The sequence below is a fragment of the Chelonia mydas genome, chromosome 3 (assembly GCF_015237465.2).
Source record: "Chelonia mydas isolate rCheMyd1 chromosome 3, rCheMyd1.pri.v2, whole genome shotgun sequence".
Classification (NCBI taxonomy): domain Eukaryota; kingdom Metazoa; phylum Chordata; order Testudines; family Cheloniidae; genus Chelonia; species Chelonia mydas.
The window spans coordinates 130,844,015-130,868,568 of NC_057851.1; the positions used below are offsets into that span (position 1 = coordinate 130,844,015).

At 40.2% G+C, this 24,554-nt stretch overlaps 1 protein-coding gene across 3 annotated transcripts in view; it reads right to left on the minus strand.

Annotated features, from left to right (window-relative positions):
* ERO1B (endoplasmic reticulum oxidoreductase 1 beta) overlaps positions 1–23,774 on the minus strand; it is a 58,390-nt gene extending 34,616 nt beyond the window's left edge. The window contains exons 1-3 of one of the 3 annotated variants that reach the window (XM_037895291.2): positions 23,402–23,772; positions 15,425–15,544; positions 1,879–1,962 (exon numbers count right to left, since the gene is read on the minus strand). In XM_037895291.2, coding sequence (XP_037751219.1) covers positions 1,879–1,962; positions 15,425–15,544; positions 23,402–23,503 — 306 coding nt within the window. In that variant the 5' untranslated portion in view covers positions 23,504–23,772. Of the gene's footprint in view, positions 1–1,878; positions 1,963–15,424; positions 15,545–23,401 lie in introns of all 3 variants that reach the window. The other 2 variants (XM_037895292.2, XM_043544337.1) reach the window with 2 other exon arrangements.
* Between the last annotated feature and the right edge of the window lie 780 nt (positions 23,775–24,554).

Consider the following 24,554-nt stretch of genomic DNA (forward strand, 5'->3'; position numbering starts at 1 on the left):
GCATAAGTTACATATACACACTGTATGCCTGTCCTAAGAACCCCTGAAAATGTCAATTACTATAAATTTTACTCCCACACGTGTCATGAAACTTCATTAATCAATGTTTGTAGAATGCTTTGGTATCTGGATGAAGGGAGCTACATAAATGCAAACTATTCTGACCATCCAAATTGAGGAATAATTGACCCACATTTTCAAATTGAGTTGGGCTCCTAGTTACACACCTAAACAAAGTGGCCAAATTTTCAAAAGCGCTGAGAACCCAGAAGCTCCTCCAGAGAGTACTGAGGCTGTTCATGACATTTGCTTTGGGGTGGGAAGGATAGAATGGCTGAAGATTAGAAACACGAGAAAAAGGCATAATAAAAAAAAAATTGCATGTTCAGGTTTACTCTACAATTTTTGCTACATTCTAGAATGTTCTCCAAAATTCTAAGCTTTAATTTAAAAAATACTCCTTTATCTTTTACAGTTGTAAAGATATGTTGTCAATGTAAACAGATGTGCTGCTGCCCCTATTAAAGTGGCATTACCAGAAGGTGGCCAGTCAAACAATGGACCAAGTTGATATGCATTCAGCTCTGATTATTCAGTGGGAGCTGTGTGCATGGTTCTGTAGATATAACAGACCAATAGAGACAGAGATGAGAACTTATCCTGCCATCAGTGAGGTGGGCATTTAAGAGCTTAAGTGGGAGATAATTTAAGTGTTAAAATAAAGTACAGCATAAAACCCCAACATGAATTGTTAAGTGTGCTCAGTTGATTCAGAAAATGCAAAAGTTAAAATGTTTCAAAAAACAACATTAACTTGGCCATGTTGCACATATGTTGAATTGTCTATTCCCTTTTTCCTGGTTAAACCAATAGTTTTATATATAACTGCTTATCATGTAAAATCTATACCATAAGATGAGCAATGAAGCCTAGTTAAAAGTCATAGAAGTTACACAGATCTATTTACTTCACATCACCTTCTGCTAAATACAGAATATAGTTCACAATGGACAGTATAGTCCACTGGAGAGAACAAGGAAATGGGAGCCAGGAGACCTGGATTATTTTCCTGATTGTGCAAACAACTCACTGTGACTTAAGTCAAGCCACTTGAATGATCTCTACCTCAGTTTCCCTGTCTATAAAATGGGGATGTTTACCCACCCTTATGAAATCCTTGTGATTTCTGGATGAGGGGCATAATAAAAATTGTAATAAAATATGAAGTATGAAACTGTTATGTATCTACATACAATAGAGACTGAGCCATTTTTGTACAAGTAGAGACATTATAAGGTAGTCCACCAATAACTTAAGAATTATGAATTCCACTCCAGCTTAACTATTTTAGAACAACCCACAGTGTTTTTAACTATCATCTGTTGGAAAAGGGAAAATGCACACTATCAGAAGTTTAAAACAAAAACTGAAACATTTTAACAGTTACATCAACTTGATCACACTTCTCTATGAACATTTTTAATCAACTACTGTTAAAAGTAAAACCAAAAGATTACTATAATTAAAAAATTGTTTAATTTGCACATCTGATACTGCTTTACATATAGTCAATTTCACTTTTCACTAATGACGTTGGTCATGAAATAAGACTATCATGGAGGGGATAATGACTTAAAAGGAGAGGAATTAACTGAACTATGTGTGTTCAAGCTATTCAAACTAAGAAGTCTGGTGTTAGCAGTAGTTCCTAAATCTGCTACAGCACAGGTATAAATTTAAAAAAATAAAATGAAAAATAAAAATAAAGAGGATCTGCATGGGAGATGCAGAGATCGTTTAAACCAGGAGATAACCATAGAAGAAACTGGTCTGGCTATGCGAGAGAATAATGATTTCTTGTTTTACTTTGATCCATACCTCAGGACAAGGCTCTACGTGACAATCTCTGATAGAACAATGGCCATCATCAGCCCAGAATGGACATGGTCTCTTAAGATTAACCTAAAAAAAAAAAAAAAAGGCAGAAACAGAAATATGCTATTAGCAAATTGATTTAGAGCTACTCGAAAGTCTAGCAAATTCTAACAGCATAGTCTTCCTATTGAAGGATGGGGAGCAAGGAATCATTAATGATTTGACAGTCTACATTTTTTTTTAAGTTAAACAATCCTCCCACTTTCAGTATTCACTTCTTGTGAAAAGAATCAATAAACTCTTCCACTAAGATTGACTTCAACCCAAGTTGTTATAATACTCCAGAGACCTCACAAATTAATTTTGTCTATGTACACGGATAGATATCTTGTATCAATAACTGATCTCCTGAAAGTTAAGGCTGAATTGGGTGTTTTGTTTTGTTTTGGGGGGGGAGGGGGTTGCATTCGTTTCAAGGAAACAAGAATAGCAGAATACTAATGCTCTCTTAACCACAGAGCTGATGTACTCAATTATATTTGGATATACTGAAAGACTTACCAAAGTACAGTATCTTACTTTGCTGGTTACACTTCTAAAACCATATGCAATAGTCTTAGTGTAAGTAGAAGCAATGAAGAAGGACCAAATGGTGACCTAAACAGCGAACACCAATGGCATTTTCTGATTGAGACTGCTATCTGTCATCAAACAGTACAATAATAAAACAATGCAATACAAATTGGGCTGTGGAGATAAGCTAGAGAGAGATTCTGAATTGTTCATTTCTGATCTTTTTAAATTATACTTTTTAACAATTCAGGTTACAAAAAAGAAACAAAACACTGTTTTCCTTCCTTTGAATTAGCCTTAACAACCAAACAAAAAAAAAAACCTCAACACACCGACTGAGATTCAAAAGCATCCTCTTGCCCTATGCTTACCTCACACAGCAAAGTCTTTTGTCTTCAACCCCCAGAACTTGCCTGCACTGAGAAATTTAGCAGCGTAATTATACCAGTATAATTATGCCAGTAAATTTCTCCTTTTAGACAAGCCCCCAGAAAATGAGATATTTGAAATCCAATATTATTTCAATTGAAAAATAAATCAGAAAGCATACTAGTCTTTGTACTTGGTTGCCAAAGCATTTGCAGCTAAAATATGGCAGACTTCTGAGTAAAAACGGTGATCATTTAAACACTTTCATGCCTAAGGTGTATATACTTTTTAAGACCTCATTTTGTTGTTCTTTTTAATGTGGCCCGTACAAAATGTTCCCTCAGTTAATACACACCACTCTAAAGGGCACTCAGTGGATCAGGATATTATTTAGATTCAGTGTTGTCCAACTTGAACATCTTGCTAAGAGGTAGCTAAGTACCACTTTGAAACTGGTAAGAGTAAGGGACTTAATCATGCTATCAAATACGCAGGCTACAAATCTTGTAAAAAAAATCAGATACTTTGTTCGAATGCAGCAAAACTGATCCAGTTATGCAAGACAGCATTCGCCCTAAAAAAATTTAATACTAAATTTACAGCAAAAACCTTTGAAGCAGATTTGTAAGTAAGAATTATATATAAGTAATTTAACAATTATATGCAGACTTTAAAGGAGATTTTAAACCAGAAACCAAACCCAAGTAGTTTGTTTTATGGAAATATAATCAATAATAATAATAATAATTTCCTATATAGCACTCACAGCAGATCTCAAAGCACTTCACAATCTAATCCTATAAAACAACTTGAAACTATAAAATTTAGAACAAAAACAATAAAATCTTAACTATGAACAAGAATAAAAAAGAGTTTTTCTACAAATTTTGGAAAATGCATCACCAAGGACAAGAGAGTATAGCAGAAGTACAACTCAGACCATGCAATGGTGAGAAGGAACTGTAGACATTGGTGGCCTGCCCCACCATTTATCGCCTCAGGGGAAACCATGAGGCAATGCAAGAATGCATGCGCGGACCGCTGAATAGTATTACTTTCAAAAGCTCCAGCTTCGGACGCATGGCACATGTGCATAACCCCCAGTAGAATACAATTGGAACCATCCAAAGAAGGTTAAGTGACTAGTCCATTGTCACATAGGAAGTTTGCACAGAAGCAAGGAATTGATCCTGGATCTCCCAAGTACTAGCCTAGGTTACGAGTACAGAGAAAACACAGATACCACAAGTACACAAATTCCTATAGTTTATAGCATCAGAAACCTTTCACAAATTTTATTTTGGAAAAGTCTTAATAGTTTACATCAGAAAATATTTACTTCCTCCACCTCTTTACCTTATTATATCATGGGTAGAACCCACAATAGGTAAGGTGAAGTTCCAATATCCATTTTCACCACTATTACCCTTTAAGTGCCCATAATTTTCTCAAGTTAATTTGGAGCTAAAATTTTCAATGCTTGTTTATAGCATAATGGTGAAATATTCTATAAAGTCTAAGCAAACCATTCAGCCCTTTTTCAATCATCAAAACATTTAGGAACAAGCTACCTCACATATTTTCCCCCTTGTTTTCAAACAGAAGTACCGACTCTTGCATAACTCAAATCTGCTTAAGCTAGAAACTCCATCCAGAAATTTTGAAGTTACAAGCACTTAAAGTCAAATTCATGCATATGGCAGAACCAGAACAGCCACTCAAACTGAATTTCTTAACTTCTGAGTACTCATTTTCTCAACCTTAATGATACATTAGTGGTAGATTTTGTATTTAAGTAGTACATATACACACACAGAATAAGTTCAGAATTAAGACTGCATTTCAGTCTCTTTGCCCGTAACACACTTTCACAGGTCACACATATACAAGGAGGTAGAGTTACATAATGCCAGTACAATGGTATAAAAATTGTATATAGTATGTCAATACACCTGTATTAATCTGATACTTTAAAATGAAATTTTTAATGCATCACATTTATTCATTTCTAAAATAATTTTTGCCCGGTAGTGTTTCACTGCCCGGAGATAGCATATAAAATCTTATGTCCAATCAATTTTATACAAAATACTTGTATGTAACAAAACAATTTCAAATTCCAAGCAGAAGGATTAGGGAGGACAACAGAATTATATAAATCTCCATGAATAGCAACAAGTACTAGAAGGAGTCTTCTATTCTCTAAAAAAGGCTTTATAATATAGCTCAAAAGTATTTATTTCTTTCCCTGTAGGAAAGGCAAACAAACACAGTGTTTCAATTAATGTTCTTTAATAAAGCAAACAGCATCTCCTACTCAAAGAGAAGAAACAAATCTGTCACTTACACTTACAGTACATTTTTTCTTATTTTTATTACAAATGAGGAATAAGATATCCCTTAATTATGAATACCACCACCACCCCCCAAAAAAGCAGAAGCTCAGAAGCCAGTCTGTTACAAACAGGCCAAATCTTGATTAGTTACACAATGTTGAGTCTGAGTGATGATGTTTAGTAATACAATTTGTATTTATATGCCACCTTTTATCAGAGGATCCCAAAGTTTTACAGAAGTTGATACATTATCCCAATTTTACAGATGGGGAAACTAGGAAACAAACAGTATGTGACTTACCCAAAGTCACACAATGAAACAGTGCCAGAGTTGGGAACAGAACTGAGCGCTCAACACCAAATCCCTTGTTTTAACTACTAGACTACTGCTTCCCCTGTTCTCTAAAAGAAAGCTGAGAAATCTACTACACATAGCACCAGCAGATTTTCTGACTAAGTAACTAAGTTCATACAGGCTAAAAATAAGAGAAACATTCTCTAGTCAGAACTGCTTTGCATGGCAAGAATCAATTGATGGAAGACATCAAGACCTTCTGAAATAGCAGCTCAGATGGAAAAAACAAAAATAATATTCAATCTGCCTTCCCTTAGCTAACTGCATTACAATGGAGGAAGTGCTTTAAATTCATCCATTTGGGGGGTGCTCAATTTATTTGGTTTTAAAGTAATTTTGCATTGAGATTTCTTTTTTGTTTTCTGTATTTTGGAGGAATTTATGACTTGTGCTGCAGTTGCAGAAGAAAAGTGGAATTCAGAACTCAGGAATTAATTGACCTGTTTAGGCACAAAAGAAGGGGATGAGATTTTCAAAAAGTGTTTTGTTTTTAGCCATTTGTTATTTCTAAATCTCCACGTACATTGCTAATTTAGCATAGAACTCTTAAAAATTGAATATTTGAAATTAATCCTGAAAGTTAAATCTCTTCTAGAATAATTCAGTTCTTGAATCTCATTAATTCATACTAGCTGGGAGACTCACAAGTCCTGTGTACAATGATTCAACGATTCTCCCCAATGATTTAGCACTGAGGAGCTGCACTAATGCGAAACTGAAAATATTGCTAGTGTAGGCAAAACCATGGTAGATAAAAGTTTGTGATTTAGTAAGAGAACAATCAGTGAGACTCAAGTATACTGCAACACAAAATTGCATGTTTTATTATTCTGACAGGTAGACTTTAATTTTTAATTATGTTATCACTTCATATTATATTAGCCAACATGCTGCAGCATTAAGTGTAGATGTAGCCAAACTATGATCCGTGGAGAGTTGTCTAGTCATATAATGCTGGCTCTCCTTGTTTCCAGTTGCTAACTGCATTAATAGGTAACTAAAAGATATTAAATACTGCCCTAAAATTACTCTTCCAGTTTAGCAATTGCTATAGTTAACACAGAGATATCATGTAACTATGAATGAAGAAAGGGCAGGTGGTCCACAAGACTACATAAAAGATGGGGTCCACACCACAAAAAATTCAAGAATCCTTACCTTAATAAGAGTTCAGTAATAAGCTCTCACTACAGAACTACTAGCAAATCTTTGAAAAGTAGAGCAAGACTGCTGACTGTTTTGTAATAACTTTAGTAGCAAAGTGAGAATTAGCAATGTTCTGTCCTGACCCCGGAAACAAATGATACTAACAGACAGAAATGCTAGCCCTGACTTGATATGCTGCTAAAACAAAGGCATCTGTAATGGGTACTCAGTGACATCAGATGCATCATGTATTTCTTTCACATTTTAAAAGTCACATTAAGTAATTTTTGTCTGGATTAAGTCAATTTGTTTTAAAAGCAATTTAGTTCACTCAAGTGCAACCCCTGAAGATGATTAGATGCTTTTGGTCATCATTATTCTCAACAAATTTTGGATTGGCCTAGTAAGCAGAAGATAGCTAACTTACATATATGCTTATATTTAATTTTCTTCCCCTTCAGCAGTGTTATAGCCTATGCTTTGTTACTTCTTTGATCAGCTGCAAATTACAACATTGCTAGCAGTTAGCCTTAAATGCAGGACTTCAAAAAGATGTTAGAAACCACAAGATTGCCTGGAGTCTACCAGTCTTAAAAGGAAATAAGGTTAGACATTAAACATTTTTCCCTCCACAATACATAAAGGAGGTCAAAGCGTTATCCCACCCTGCCACTTCTATTGTGAAGAACTTTTCTTTTCTTCCTGCCTTAAAAAAAAGCACACAACAAACATTAGATATATTGTTCTCATCTACCTTCTCTCTCTCTCTCCCCTCTTGGCCCACAATCCCTTCCCAAAAAACTATGGACGAATGTAGAATTGCTGGATAACAAAAATACCAGACAAGGGAAATTTGAGTAAGCGCACAAGTGATTTTTAGTCCAAGTGTTTAAAAACATTTAACTCAAATGCCTATGTAGCAATTGTGGGAAAAGATGTGCTTGTTAAAGATTCAGTACTCCGTTAATTAAAGGCTAAAAAAGCTCCCATTCCATTTCCAATAAATTCTGCAACAAAATCAAGGAAGACCAGATGACATTCCTGATATTAAGTTCAGGCCTTGTGTTACATCATAAAGAACCAAAAGGACACAAGCTAACTTTTTTTTTTATTATTATTATTATTAAAGCAGATTACCTTTAAGGAATCATAGACATCTTTTTCTTTGACAATCTATCTAGGCTGCTTGGCTTTTCCACAGCATTTCTTTCTCACAACTTCCAGTCTCTCCCCCCATCCCCCACATAACACCTAGGATACATCTATACTGCAATAAAAAACCCACACCATTGAACCTCAGAATCAGGGTCAACAGACTCAGACTCACAGGGCTCAGACTGTGGGGCTAATAATTGCAACACATATGTTTGGTTTTGGGCTGAAGCCCAGTCTCTGAGACTCTCCTCCCAAACAGGGTCTTAGAGCCTGGGTCCAGCCTGAGCATCTACACTGCATTTTTCAGCCCTACAGCCTGAGCCCTGCAAACCCAAATCAGCTGGTCTGGGCCAGTGCTGCAGTGTAGATGTACCCCTACTGGCATTCTGAGGTCAGGTCAGGGGCTAAAAGTTAAGATACAAACTACTGAATGTCAAAAATATTTCCCTAGCAAAATGGCTAGATTAGTACCTGTTAAAACTGCAGATTTTAAAGCCAATTATTTCTGCAGCAGAACCTCAGTGGCAAGAACCAAAAATCAAATTCAAAATCAGTTTCTCTAGCCATTACCTATGATGTGGCTAACCATATTATGAAAAAAAGATGTATCAAGTTGTGATGTTTGATTTGTAGTGCACATGAGATGTGGAACCCTGAATTCTTACTATATATAATGATTCTCACTCCTCCCCTCCAATCACCCTTCTTCCATTATCCTAGCAGCCTGCGGGGGGGGAGAGAGAATGGGAAAGGGGAATGGGAAATCAAACCTCTGGACCAGAAAAGTGAAATCTCTTACTACATCCTTGAGGGACAAACCGTTCTCTGTCACTTAAACCATCTATTCCCTGACTGGGATGTTCTGACGTGAAACTGAATGTGAAAAACAACCTCCTATTTCCACTGCCTTGTGAATATTTCAAATTGCAGTAGGGCACAATTGACATTTTGAAGACTGGTAATTCTGTATATGCTATTGCCACTCTTCTCAAAGTACAGCATGAAGTTTACTTCTTGAAAAGAGCAGGAGGAGAAATTTAGCAGAATAGTGACCTGCACGAGCAAGGTATCCATTTCTTCTGCTCTAATGTAGTAGTATTTGTGAGGAAAACAAACAGTTTCATCTTCAGATTCAATTTGGATGTACAGTATACTCTCGCTTAATCAAAACTCCTACCCGAATCCCTTCCTTGTCCCCCAGCATGAGATACATGGTGCAGAGGCCATGGGAAGAGATTCAGGCATTGAGGAGGTTCGGCTAATAAAGCAGATAGCTCTGGCCAGGACTGTAAGGAGGACGACAATGACAAGTGTAGGCTACCTCGATGCTGAATGGCTCCTGCAGTAGTGCACAGAGTCCTCTACAGCCCCACTATCATGGAAGTGAGCAGTGCAGAACAGAGACCCCCGGCTAGGATTACAAGGAGGAGTATGACGAGGCCCTGGATGTGGAGGAGGCCTCCCCACTACTGAACGACTCCTGCCATCTCCATTATAGGAACTTCTGATTCTATGAATAAAATCCATGTCCCCCATGCTACTCGGATAATTGCACTGTACTCCTTTGGTATACTCAGGAGTGTTAAGTTCAGGTCTATCAGATCAGGAATTCATTCCTCAGCAAAGAACAAGACGTGCAGTGCAGAGAATACAATTTATTTTCTTTTCAATAACTCACTTGGGAGACTTAAAAAAAAAAAAAAAAGTAAATTACAGCTATATTTTCTAGTCATGTGAACTACAACTGTGACCAAGTTGTACTTAGCCCTGGTCTACACTAGGAGTTTAGGTCGAATTTAGCAGCATTAAATCGATGTAAACCTACACCCGTCCACACGATGAAGCCCTTTTTTTCGACTTAAAGGGCTCTTAAAATCGATTTCCTTAATCCACCTCTGACAAGTGGATTAGCGCTTAAATCGGCCTTGCCGGGTTGAATTTGGGGTACTGGGACGCAATTAGACGGTATTGGCCTCCGGGAGTTATCCCAGAGTGCTCTATTGTGACCGCTCTGGACAGCACTCTCAACTTAGATGGACTGGCCAGGTAGACAGGAAAAGGCCCGAGAACTTTTGAATTTCAATTTCCTGTTTGCATGGTCACCTGCAGCTTGCCACGCTGGCCAGAGCTCATCAGCAGAGGTGACCATGCAGAGCTCATCAGCAGAGGTGACCATGATGGAGTCCCAGAATCACAAAAGAGCTCCAGCATGGACCGAACGGGAGGTACGGGATCTGATCGCTGTATGGGGAGAGGAATCCGTGCTATCAGAACTCCGTTCCAGTTTTCGAAATGCCAAAACATTTGTCAAAATCTCCCAGGGCATAAAGGACAGAGGCCATAACAGGGACCCGAAGCAATGCTGCGTGAAACTTAAGGAGCTGAGGCAAGCCTACCAGAAAACTAGAGAGGCAAACGGCCACTCCGGGTCAGAGCCCCAAACATGCTGCTTCTATGATGAGCTGCGTGCCATTTTAGGGGGTTCAGCCACCACTACCCCAGCCGTGTTGTTTGACTCCTTCAATGGAGATGGAGGCAACTCAGAAGCAGGTTTTGGGGACGAGGAAGATGATGATGAAGTTGTAGATAGCTCACAGCAAGCAAGCGGAGAAACCGGTTTTCCCGACAGCCAGGAACTGTTTCTCACCCTGGACCTGGAGGCAGTCCCCCCCGGACCCACCCAAGGCTGCCTCCCGGACCCGGCAGGCAGAGAAGGGACCTCCGGTGAGTGTACCTTTTAAAATACTATACATGGTTTAAAAGCAAGCATGTTTAATGATTAATTTGCCCTGGCATTTGCAGCTCTCCTGGATGTACTCCCAAAGCCTTTGCAAAAGGTTTCTGGGGAGGACAGCCTTATTCCACCCACCATGGTAGGACACTTTACCACACCAGGCCAGTAGCACGTACTCGGGAATCATTGTAGAACAAAGCATTGCAGTGTATGTTTGCTGGCATTCAAACAACATCTGTTCTTTATCTCTCTGTGTTATCCTCAGAAGAGTGATATCATTCATGGTCACTTGGTTGAAATAGGGTGCTTTTCTTAAGGGGACAGGCAGAGGTGCCCGTTCCTGCTGGGCTGTTTGCCTGTGGCTGAACAGAAATGTTCCCCGCAGTTCGCTGGGGTGGGGGGGTGGATGGGTGTGAGGGGCTAGCCACGTGGTGGGGGGAGACAAAATGCGACCTTGGAACGAAAGCACATGTGCTGTGTATGTAATGTTAACAGCAAGGTTTACCATGAAAGAGTGTAGCCATTGTTCTAGAAAATGGTGTCTTTTTAAATACCACTGCCTCTTTTTTTCTCCACCAGCTGCATGTGTTTCAATGATCACAGGATCTTCTCCTTCCCAGAGGCTAGTGAAGATTAGAAGGCGAAAAAAACGCACTCGTGATGAAATGTTCTCTGAGCTCATGGTGTCCTCCCACACTGACATAGCACAGACGACTGCGTGGAGGCAGACAATGTCAGAGTGCAGGAAAGCACAATATGACCGGGAGGAGAGGTGGCGGGCTGAAGAAAGGGCTGAAGCTCAAATGTGGCGTCAGCGTGATGAGAGGAGGCAGAATTCAATGCTGAGGCTGCTAGAGGATCAAACCAATATGCTCCAGCGTATGGTTGAGCTGCAGGAAAGGCAGCAGGAGCACAGACCGCCGCTACAGCCCCTGTGTAACCAACCGCTCTCCTCCCCAAGTCCCATAGCCTCCTCACCCAGACACCCAAGAACGCGGTGGGGGGGCCTCCGGCCACCCGGCCACTCCACCCCAGAGGATTGCCCAAGCAACAGAAGGCTGGCATTCAATAAGTTTTTAAGTTTTAAACTTTTGAAGTGCTGCGTGGCCTTGTCCTTCCCTCCTCCACCACCCCTCCTGGGCTACTTCGGTAGTTATCCCCCTATTTGTGTGATGAATGAATAAAGAATGCATGAATGTGAAGCAACAATGACTTTATTGCCTCTGACAGCGGTGATCGAAGGAGAAGGGGAGGGTGGTTAGCTTAGAGGGAAGGAGAATGAACCAAGGGGCGGTGGGTTTCATCATGGAGAAACAAACAGAACTTTCACACCGTAGTCTGTCCAGTCATAAAACTGGTTTTCAAAGCTTCTCTGATGCGCACCGCGCCCTCCTGTGCTCTTCTAACCGCCCTGGTGTCTGGCTGTGCGAAACCAGCAGCCAGGCAATTTGCCTCAACCTCCCACCCCGCCTTAAACGTCTCCCCCTTACTCTCACAGATATTATGGAGCGCACAGCAAGCAGTAATAACAGTGGGAATATTGGTTTCGCTGAGGTCTAACCGAGTCAGTAAACTGCGCCAGCGCGCTTTTAAACATCCAAATGCACATTCTACCACCATTCTGCACTTGCTCAGCCTATAGTTGAACAGCTCCTGACTACTGTCCAGGCTGCCTGTGTATGGCTTCATGAGCCATGGCATTAAGGGGTAGGCTGGGTCCCCAAGGATAACTAAAGGCATTTCAACATCCCCAAAGGTTATTTTTCTGGTCTGGAAAGTAAGTCCGTGCTGCAGCTGTTGAAACAGATCAGAATTCCTGAAGATGCGAGCATCATGTACCTTTCCCGGCCATCCCACGTTGATGTTGGTGAAATGTCCCTTGTGATCCACCAGTGCTTACAGCACCATTGAAAAGTACCCCTTTTGGTTTATGTACTCGCTGCCTTGGTGCTCCGGTGCCAAGATAGGGATATGGGTTCCGTCTATGGCCCCACCACAGTTAGGGAATCCCATTGCAGCAAAGCCATCCACTACGACCTGCACATTTCCCAGAGTCACTACCCTTGATATCAGCAGATCTTTGATTGCGTTGGCTACTTGCATCACAGCAGCCCCCACAGTAGATTTGCCCACTCCAAATTGATTCCTGACTGACCGGTAGCTGTCTGGCGTTGAAAGCTTCCACAGGGCTATTGCCACTTGCTTCTCAACTGTGAGGGCTGCTCTCATCTTGGTATTCTTGCGCCTCAGGGCGGGGGAAAGCAAGTCACAAAAGTCATAAAAGTGCCCTTACGTATGCGAAAGTTTCGCAACCACTGGGAATCGTCCCAGACCTGCAACACTGTGCGGTCCAACCAGTCTGTGCTTGTTTCCCAAGCCCAGAATCGGCATTCCACCGCATGAACCTGGCCCATTAGCACCATGATGCCCACATTGCCAGGGCCCCTGCTTTGAGAGAAGTCTGTGTCCATGTCCTCATCACTCACGTTACCGCGCTGACGTCGCCTACTCGCCCGGTTTCGCTTTGCCAGGTTCCGGTGCTGCATATACTGCTGGATAATGTGCGTGGTGTTTAATGTGCTCCTAATTGCCAAAGTGATCTGAGCGGGCTCCATGCTTGCCGTGGTATGACGTCTGCACAGAAAAAAGGTGCGGAACGATTGTCTGCCGTTGCCCTGACGGAGGGAGGAGCAACTGACGACATGGCTTACAGAGTTGGCTTACAGGGAATTAAAATCAACAAGGGGGGTGGCTTTGCGAGAAACTGAATGGCCCCCTCAAGGATAGAATTCGAAACCTCAAGGATAGAGCTCAAAACTGGGTTTGGCAGGCCGTTGATTTCACAGAGGGAAAGAGGAGAAAATGAATACAAAACAAGTCTGGTCTATTTCTTGTTTTGAGCCACTTCATCTATCTTTATACATCTTGCTGGCAGCAGACTGTGCAGTATGACCGCTAGCCGTCATCATCTCCTGGGTGCTCGGCAGAAGACGGTGCAGTATGACGACTAGCCATCATCTTCTGCTGGCTGGAGGTTAAAAGACAGTGCACTGCCGGTAGGACTGAAATCGCCACGAGACGAAACTTAAAAGGGAAATGACCTGGCTGAGTCACTCCCAAGTTTGCCCAGGCGCCCGATTAAAAGGGCACCCAGGACTACATCGATGAGGGCTACCAGTCATACTGCACTGTCTGCTGCCAAAAGGCAATTAACTGCTGCTGTGTAGCAATGCAGTACCACGTCGGCCAGAACCCAGGAGACATACGGTGACGGTTAGCTGAGCAGGCTCCATGCTTGCTGTGATATGGCGTCTGCACAGGTAACTCAAGAAAAAAGGCGCAAAACAACTGTCTGCCCTTGCTTTCTCGGAGGGAGGGAGGGAGGGAACGGGGGCCTGACGATATGTATCCAGAACCACCCGCAACAATGTTTTAGCCCCATCAGGTACTGGGATTTCTACCCAGAATTCAGATGGGCGGCGGAGACTGCGGGAACTGTGGGATAGCCACCCACAGTGCAATGCTCCAGAAGTCGACGGTTGCCTTGGTACTGTGGACACACTCCGCCGACTAAATGCACTTAGAGCACTTGTGTGGGGACACACACAATCAACTGTATAAAACCGCTTTCTACAAAACCAACTTCTATAAATTCGACCTAATTTCATAGTGTAGACATACCCTTAGACAAGACCCCTTAAAACAAACAGAAGTTACCTAGCATTCTCCCTTTCAGTCTACTCCCTTCCTTTCTAAAAGCTTCAACCTTGAAGAATAATACACAAAGCTTCAGAATTTGGGATTCTAGTTAACTTTGTTGTATTTTCTTTTTCTAAGCATATTGATACCAAAGTGGAGGGAGAGAGAAACATAGTGCAAAATCCCTACCACAAAAACAAAGACAGGAATACAGAAAAGTACATAAAGACATGTTTTCTGTTCCTGATTTCCACAAAAAGGATCCAGTTACAAAAATCTCATTATTTCTCGTGAGGAGTTATGGGCTAATAGTCGAATATTCTGATATGCTAATTCTCAAGAATATACAGGCATCAAATAGTTTACCAGGAGATCGCCCACATATAGTAGACCACTTTAGATGAAAGATTACTACAGAACCTTAAACTGCAGATTATTTCATAAAAACAAACTGGTGTAGAGATATTCCAAATTCCAAAATGAGACAAAGGCACTAGAATCCATTACATATTTAGTATGTGTGTTTGCAGAAGGGACAATGAAAATACAGGCATTATGCAATCACCCAAATTAACAAAATACAGGGGGGAAAAATAGCCAAAAAGTATTTAGCAAGAAGTCTCATAACCATCCTTGCAGCCTCTAGCATTACAATCAGACTTACTGAATTCATCCCTAGTAAGCATTACTGGATATCTTGTCACAATTTCAGTATAAAATATGTAGTTGACTGGTCAGGAATCTATCACATTACAAACATTTAAATAATGGCTTGGGTTTCTACATTCCTTAATTGTTTTGGTGCTTTTTTTTAATTTATCAAAATATTCCAGTACAAAGTTGCTCATTCCTGTAACTCCTCCACTAAAAAGCTTCCTTGCAATACAGTCATGCTTGCAGACCACTTGGTGTAGGGAATCATTTGTCCATTGGATTACAATTTTAGTGATTTAGTGCTGTGTTAAACCCTGTATCAGTGGCAAATACCAGAGCTCAGACAGTATAATTTTCAATCAAAAAATTAAAGACTATCAAGTGATAAAAGGGAGTTTTGGGCTGCTAAGAAAGAAATTGATAAGATTTCAGAAAAAAAAAAAATGAAGATCAGACCGAGTTAGTCTATAGACCATCATATCCTGGGTTTTCACTTAGCTATGTATAACAGTGCCATTCTTACTGTACCTTGTAATATCTGAAGTAGTCTCGTTCTTGCAGTTTCTGTATTTTGGGGAAGATCTTGTAAGTATTGAAGTTATCAATGCTTTCTATATCACACAAGCAGTCATCCAACAGTCCGGAGAGCTACAAGAAACAAATATATTCTATTGCTTTACTGACCAAGATTCAAGGTAGTAAAAATTATTCTTAGATAAACAAATCAACCCCAACAAAAATTAGAGGATTTTTCTTAATAAAGGTGGATGAGGAGTTAGATAACTGTATTACATTAATGCATCACTAGTTTTCATATGAGTTGGGTTAAATCCTTGCTGAAACCAGTGGACGTAACAGCCACCCTCAATTTGTGCAACAGTTTAGCTCCTTTATGGAATCAGACAGCTGAAAAATAGTAGCTTACACTCAAAACAAAGGCATATGCAGGCAGAGAGATTTTGTTTTGTGTAGATGTGTGTGTCTGTGAAAGTAAGAAGGCAAGAAAGAGAGGCCGCAAGCAAGCAAGCATTAGACATAGCCACAGAAGCACTGATAGTCTGGCCCTCAGTGAAAGTTATGCGAGCTTTTGGGCGGAGTGCTGTCTAAAAAGGGGCTTGAACCATTGAGCAAAGAAATTGTCTCCTGCCTTTTGATTCTTGCTATGTTCAGAAAACAGGACTTTGTACATTCTTTGTAAATAAACAATAGTATCAAATGGTATCTGGCTGTGTCATCAATTTCTCCTCAAACAAAACCATAGGACCCTGAATTTTGGATAACTGCTAAACTCAAAGAGGGGTGACAATATCTTATCTTTACACTTGTTTAGAATAGAAAACTAATTTCTGATGCCATGGACTGGCATCAATTCACCTCCAGGTGCAATACTATTTGAACGTAGTAACTATGGAGATTAATGCTGTGGTCCTGCAATTTGTACTTCAATTGAGACCATCTCTGTGGAGCATGTTGCAGCCTGAAGGGCCTATATTTCCCAAACCAGGAGGATATATCATGTTAAGACATGATTTTATGAGATGCATAGTACTGTCACAGAAATTGTTTACAAACTTGTGAGATTGAGCCCCTAATGTACATAAAAATCTTGTATTATCTTAACTTAAAATACTTCACTTTGAGTTTAAAATAAGTTCTGTTAACCCATTTCTAAAAGAGGCATACTTACATTATACTCTTTAAAGTATTTTGATACTTATCTGCAGAATGTAGTAGGAAAAATATTAGAATAATAGACTGTTACATATATTACAATTCTAATAATAATGTAAGAGCAGCCATAGTGGGTCAAACTAATGGTCCATCTAGCCCACTATCCTGTCTCTGACAACAGACAGTGTCAGATGCTTCAGAGGGAATGAACAGAACAGGGCAATTTTGAGTGATCCCTCCCAGGTTATCCAGTCCCAACTTTTGGCATTTGGAGATTTAGGGGTGCCTGGAATATGCAGTTGCATCCCTGACCGTCTTGGGTAATGGCTATGGATGGATCTATGCTCCATTAACTTATCTAATTCTTTTCTAAACTTGTGAAGATCAAAAATATAACTAATATCCTCCAGTTCCACAGACTGACTCTGCATTGTGTGAAGAAGTATTTCCTTATGTTTGTTTTAAACCTGCTGCCTATTAATTTCATCAGGTGACCCCTGGTTCCTGTGTTTTGTGAAGGGGTAAACAACACCACCTTATTCAATTCCTCCACACCATTCATGATGTTAATAGACCTCTGTGGCATCACCCCTTAATCATCTCTTGTCTAAGCTCAACAGTCCCAGACTCTCTCTTCACACGGAAGCTGTTCCATACTCCTAAACATTTCTGTTGCCCTTCTCTGTACTTTTTCCAATTCTAATATCTTTTTGGGTGACCAGAACTGCATGCAGTATTCAAGGTGTGGGCATACCATGAATTTATATAGGAGCATTATCTATTTCTTTCAGAATGGTTCCTAACATTGTTAATTTTTTTGACATACGCTGCACATTGAGAACTAAACATGATGATTCCAAGATCTCTTTCTTGAGTGGTAAACAGCTAATTTAGACCCCATCATTTTGTATGTATAGTTGGTCTATCTGTATTTACCAACACTGAATTTCATCTGCCATTTTGTCGGCCAGTCCCTCTGTTTTGTGAGATCACTTTGTAACTCTTCACAGTCTGCTTTGGACTTAACTATCTTGAGTAATTCTGTATCATCTGCAAATTTTGCAACTTCACTGTTTACCCCCTTTTCCAAATCATTTATGAATATGTGGAACAGCCCTGGTCCCAGATCCTTGGGCGACCTGGCTATTTACCACTCTCCACTGTGAAACCTGACCATTTATTCTTACTCTTAATTTCCTATCTTTTAACCAATTACTGATCCATGAGAGAACCTTCCCTCTTCTCTCATGACTGCTTACTTTGCTTAAGAACCTTTGGTGTAAGACCTTGTCAAAGGCTTTCTGAAACTCCAAGCACACTATATCCACTGATCACTCTTCTTCACATGCTTGTTGACTACCTCAAATAACTTAATAGATTGGGGAGGCATGATTTCCCTTTACAAAAGCAATGTTGACTCTTCTCCAACACATCATGTTTATGCATCTGATAATTCTGCTCTTTACTATAGTTTCAAACAATTAGCCTGGTATCTAAGTTAGGCTTACCAGCCTGTAACTGCCAGCATCACCTCTGGAATCTTTCTTAAAAATAGGCGTTATATTTGCTACTGTCCAGTCATCTGGTACAGGGGCTGATTTAATACACACATAGGATTTGATTCTGTAAATACCTATAGGACTAATCCCACTGACTCCCAGGTCACGACTCAAGTAAGCGTAGCTACTCACATGAGTAAGTATTTGCAGTATAAGTGCCTAAAATTACAATTTAAAACCCTAAAAGCATTTTTAAATGCCTTTAATAAATTTAACCATACTTGTAGATCTTAGTCCATGGTCAACTATAGAAATGGCAATAGAACAATGTAACACATTACTGTTTTTCAGTAAATCCTACAGCTTGTGTTTTAGTCTTCCAAACACAAATTAAGAGTTATTCAGCAAGCAACAAAACACTGAAGATAGAAGATGGACCCTTCAGAAATGAGGGGAAAAAGAAGACATCTGAGAAGTCCTGAGTCTAAAGACAAAACAATTTTTAAAAAAGACTACCAAAATTATCAGTGTTTACAACATAGTTCATATTGTTTCCTATCTATCTCCAATGATCTATTTTCAAAAATGAGAATGTTTTTTTTATAAAATAGCAAAAAACCTCTTTGCAAGGTGTAATTTAAAATTAAACATTGTTGTAATTGTATTAAGATACTCTTTTAAGGTGTTTTAGTGGCCCATGTTATGAGTGAAGGCACAAGGCTCGAAGGTGATAACTCTCGTTCATGATAAAGCAGCACAACAGATTAAGGGTTTCAAGCTACTCATTAAATTTACAGAGCGGTTCTACTAGTGTGGATTACACACTCAGAGCTTTATCTTACTTCAAAGTACTCTATCATTCAGTAAATTAAATGCAACAGGTTTCTGCATCTTCTCTATTAGTGTTTGAATATTTGCATGGAAATAATTCTCTTTACTATGTTGCCAGAAAAAGAATTACATTTTAAAAGATCCTGTGTTAAAACATTATTAGAACAAATAATATTAAAAGCCTATTACTTTTCACTATTCATGCTGAGTTGTTGCGGGTTTTTTTGGTTGCATTTCACTGATCTCTGACAATGAAACTAGACTGGTTAGTTCACTTGATAGGTATAGGGCCAAATGCTGCCCTGGCATGAGTTATCACATCTCCGGTGATTTTAATGGAGTTGCATTAATGTATGCCACGACTTAATTTGGTCCATAGCATTTTTCTGCTTCTTATACAGTACTTTTACTTCCGATACCGTAAGGAATTTGCACCTTTGGAGAAAGGGACTTAGACATATAACTGAAATTTAACAAACAATTTAATGAAAATATTTCTAGCGCTAATAGATTTGTAAATTTTTTTTTAAATAAGTCTATTTACAAAAATTACACCTACAACACCTCATTAAATATTCCACTTCTTACCTTGGAAAACATGGCAATGTTCAGTTTTATATATAAAACTGAGGAAGGAGAAGAATGAGAAACATAACATAACAAGTCACTTAAATTAATGCTGATATTAATTTTTCAGTTACAACTGTTACATGCATACATGTTACAGGAAGCGGTAAATGGACCAACTAAATATAACCACAATGTATGCAATTCCCTCATCACTGTCTTACTAGCAACTATAAGATTCAAATTAATTACAAATTGAAAAATACTAGTGTATTACTTTTAATTTTATTTGTATCATATGGATCAAAAGTGACTACCCCACAATCTAGTTTCCAGGAACTGTATTAAAGTATTTTTCTACAGTGTCTGTGAAAACGATTGCTGTATATATGACATCCGATGTAACCTGTAAATGGTTAATTCTCTAACTTGTTTTCCAATATAAGTCAACCTTTTATAAAAGTTATGCTTAAACATGAGTTAAGTTCCAAGTCATATGCATTTAAAATATGGAGTTTGTAGAAACATCTAAATTTATTATCTTGTAAAACATACAAGCTCTGAATAGAATACATGAATGCAGTAACATTGTTAGCACATTTATACAGACAACCTTAAAGGTGTGCTCTCAGGTGGTTGTATTTTAATTGCTTAAACATATTTCCTCATTAGAAAACCAACCGGGACACCTTGTTTTGCTCCTCACAGTTTTACCACTTTGCTGCATACACAAAATGAGAGACAGAAAAAAACTAGTAGTCAAAACACTGTAGAGAACCAGGGAGTAATAGATATGTAGAATCTGAACTGCAGCAACAAAAGATGTTTAATATTTTATTACAAATATATAGAGCTGTCAAGCGATTAAAAAAATTGTGATTAATCATGCTGTTAAACAGTAATAGAATACCATTTATTTAAATATTTTTGGAAGATTTCTACGTTTTCAAATGTATTAATTTCAATTACAACACAGAATAAAAAGTGTACAGTGCTCACTTTATATTTATTATTACAAATATTTGTACTGAAAAAAAAATTATATTTTTCAATTCACCTAATACAAGTACTGTAGTGCACTCTATCATGAAAGTTGAACTTATGAATGTAGAATTATGTGCAAAGAGAACCCTGCATTCAAAAATAAAATAATGTAAAACGTTAGAGCCTACAAGTCCATTCAGTGCTACTTCTTGATCAGCCAATTGCTCAGACAAACATGTTTGTTTACGTTTGCAGAAGATAATGCTGCCTGCTTCTTCTTTACAAAGTTACCTGAAAGTGAGAACAGGCCGCTCGCATGGCACTGTTGTAGCCGGCATCGGAAGATATTTACATGCCACATGCACTAAAGATTCATATGTCCCTTCATGCTTCAACCACCTTTCCAGAGAACATGCGTCCATGCTGATGACAGGTTCTGCTCGATAAAAATCCAAAGCAGTGCGGACCGATGCATGTTCATTTTCATCATCTGAGACAGATGCCACCAGCAGAAGGTTGATTTTCTTTTTTGGTGATTTGGGTTCTGTAGTTTCCGCATCAGAGTTTTGCTCTTATAAGACTTCTGAAAGCATGCTCCACACTTTGTCCCTCTCCGATTTTAGAAGGCACTACACATTCTTAAATCTTGTGTTGAGTGCTGTAGCTATCTTTAGAAATCTCACATTGGTATCTTCCTATTTTGTCAAATTTCCAATGAAATGTTCTTAAAATGAACATGTACTGGGTCATCATCCGAGACTGCTATAACATGAAATATATGGCAGAATGAGGGTAAAACAGAGCAGGAGACATAAAATTTTCCACCAAGAAGTTCAATCACAAATTTAATTAATGCATTATTTTTTTAACGAGCGTCATCAGCATGGAAGCATGTCCTCTGGAACAATGGCTGAAGCATAAAGAGGCATAGGAATCTTTAGCGCATCTGGCACGTAAATATCTTGCGACGCCAGCTACAATAGTGCCATGCAAATACCTGTTCTCACTTTCAGGTGACATTGTAATTAAGAAGTGGGAAGCATTATTGCCCATAAATGTAAACAAACATGTTTCTTTTAGTGATTGGCTGAATGAGAAGTAGGACTGAGTGGACGTATAGGCTCTAAAGTTTTACATTGTTTTGTTTTTGAGTACAGTTATGTAACAAAAAAACCCTACATTTGTAAGTTTCACTTTCATGACGTACTACAGTACTCGTATGAGGTGAATTGAAAAATATTATTTCTTTTATTGTTTTACAAAGCAAATATCTGTAATAAAAATAATATAATGTAAGCACTGTACACTTTGCATTCTGTGTTGTAATTGAAATTAATATATTTGAAAATGTAGTAAACATCCAAAAATATTTAATAAATTTCAATTGGTATTCTATTGTTTAACACTGCAATTAATCGTGATTTTTAAAATTACAATTAATTTTTTTGAGTAAATCATATGAGTTAACTGTGATTAATCGACAGCCCTACAAATATATAAACCTTGGTTTAAAAAACAATTGATATCCCTCCCAGTTTAAAGACTAAACAAACAGTGAAACTTGCATTAAGGTTTTTTAATGACAGCATTAAGGGCCACCAGCAAAAAACAAACACAAAAAACAAAAAAACCCACCAACTCTGCTTTAAGGGCAATTTAACTTGGATATGGATTAATGTACCATTTATGTATCCCATGAAATTTCCAACACATTTTCATAGATTCATGGAGTTTAAGGCCAAAAGGAACCATGAGATCATCTACTCTGACCTCCTGTATATCACAGGCCATTAAATTTCACCCAGTTACTCCTGTATTGAGCCCACTAATTCCTTTTTCACTAAAGCATAACTTTCAGAAAGGCATCCAGTGTTAATTGTAATTTGAGGACATCAAGAATTCACCACTTCTCTAGGTAGGCTTGTTCAAATGGTTAATCACTCTCACTTAAAAATGTGCACCTTACTTCCAAATTGAATTTGTCCAGCTTGAGTGTATTGTTTCACTTAAATAAAAGGAATCTATACTGCGATGCACCGATGAAGTGAGCTGTAGCTCACGAAAGCTTATGCTCAAATAAATTGGTTAGTCTCTAAGGTGCCACAAGTACTCCTTTTCTTTTTTCAAAAAGAAGGGTAAGCATTACTATCTCCATCTGTATAAGGGGGTAACAGAGCTTAAGTTAGATGTCCAACATCACCAAAGAGCAGTCAAAGTAAAAGGAGACCTGAGTTCTGTTCCCAGCTCTAATTCCCAGATCTTTAAGTGCTACCAATAGATCATACTATACCTCCCACAGACTTCCTAAAGAAGTCAGAGTTTTGCTTAAAACTGAATGGCATGATACAACCCATATCTTGTGAAATACTCTGGGATTGTTTAGGATGAAATTTGTACATATGAATATAAAGTACTGCTTCCTGAATTAAGGAACTCCTCTATTTAACGTCTGAATCTTTGTATAAAAATATTATTATATCCCATAACAGAGAACTTCTCTGTGCATTCCTCTTTTCCAAATTTCATATAGTACCCCAATCATATACCCCCGGGGCACGGTTACAAGTCAGCCACATTAAACGTCTACTCTGCTACTGTTAGCAAATGAAACCAAAATAGCTCCCCACTGAAACCTCAGTGCATCTCACTCAGCAAGAGGCAGCGGAAAGAGATATAAAGTCGATACTGCTTGGTCCTGCAAACCGCTGAAAACGCGCAGTGCCCCCTCTTCGGATCCGCGGGGGCACGGGGCAGCCAGCAGCACCAAACCCAGAGTCCACAAAGCTCATGGGATCCCTCGGGACAGAAACCGCTGCGCGCACACGTGAGCCGTTATCCAGCTGCGGTCTGGCCGAAGGAGGAAAGCCCGGAACTCTGGTCCTCCCTCTCCTCCAAGGTCCCTCCCCGCCCCCGACACAGGCAGCCGCCGTCGCCCGAGCCCCATCTCTCTCACCTGGGCCTCCACCGGAGTCCAGATGCTGCCCAGCAGCAGGAGACGCACCGCCAGCCCCGTCCCCGCCGCTGTCCTCCGGGCGGCTCCGCGGGCGCTGCTCATGCTGCTCCCGCCTCGCCCCGCCGCCCCGGGAGCCCTCGCCCCGCTCCGCCGCGCGGCCAAGGGCTCGGCACCGGGCAGGGGATGGACGCGGGGGCACGGGCACCGGCGGACGCTGTCGGCGCTGCCTCTGCCGGCCACCTGTCAGGAGAGGGCGCCGCGCTCACCTCCGCCCGCCTCAGCCACGCTCCCCTGTGCGCTGCGCCGGCCCGGCCCCCAGCCTCCTACCTCGCACAGCGGCGGCGGCCACCCAACCGCCGCCTGCCGCGCAAAGCACTCTGGGACTCGGAGTCCAACCGGCCGCACTTCCCAGCCCGGTGTGGGGGCTGGGACGACAGGAGGCGGGGCCCCGAGCGACGGCCAATCAGAGATAACCACGCGCACCTCCAAAACAAGAGGAGATGACTTAGTACCTGTCACTGGGAAGGAGGGGCGGGGCTAGGGCTTCCCAGAGCCTCCTGCTCCGACCCCTTCAAGGGCCCCTGGGAAAGGGGCTGGGGGCGTCCGAGAGGGTCTTCTGTGACATCGTCTGCACAGCTGGCCGGCCTCTAGCCCGCCTCTGTGTGTTCTGCGCCGCGCGCACAGATCTGGGGGGCAAGCGCGTCCGTGGCTGCCCATGTGGCAGTCAGTGGGGGTTTCTTCGGTGCAGCCACACGGGAAGATACTCATTATTTTAAAGAAAAGGAGTACTTGTGGCACCTTAGAGACTAACCAGTTTATTTGAGCATGAGCTTTCATAGCGATGAAGTGAGCTGTAGCTCACGAAAGCTCATGCTCAAATAAACTGGTTAGTCTCTAAGGTGCCACAAGTACTCCTTTTCTTTTTACGAATACAGACTAACACGGCTGTTACTCTGAAACCTGTCATTATTTTAAAGGTAGAAAATGTGATGGTAACCCCCCAAAATCAGTGGGGAGCTTGAGCAAACCTGGTGCTGAAACCAGTTATAATTCCTAATGCACTGCTCCTGGGGTTTGACCCATTATTGCAAAATATAGGATTGTTTTTAAATAAAAATAGCCATATTTTAGAGTGACCAGGTGTTCCAATTTT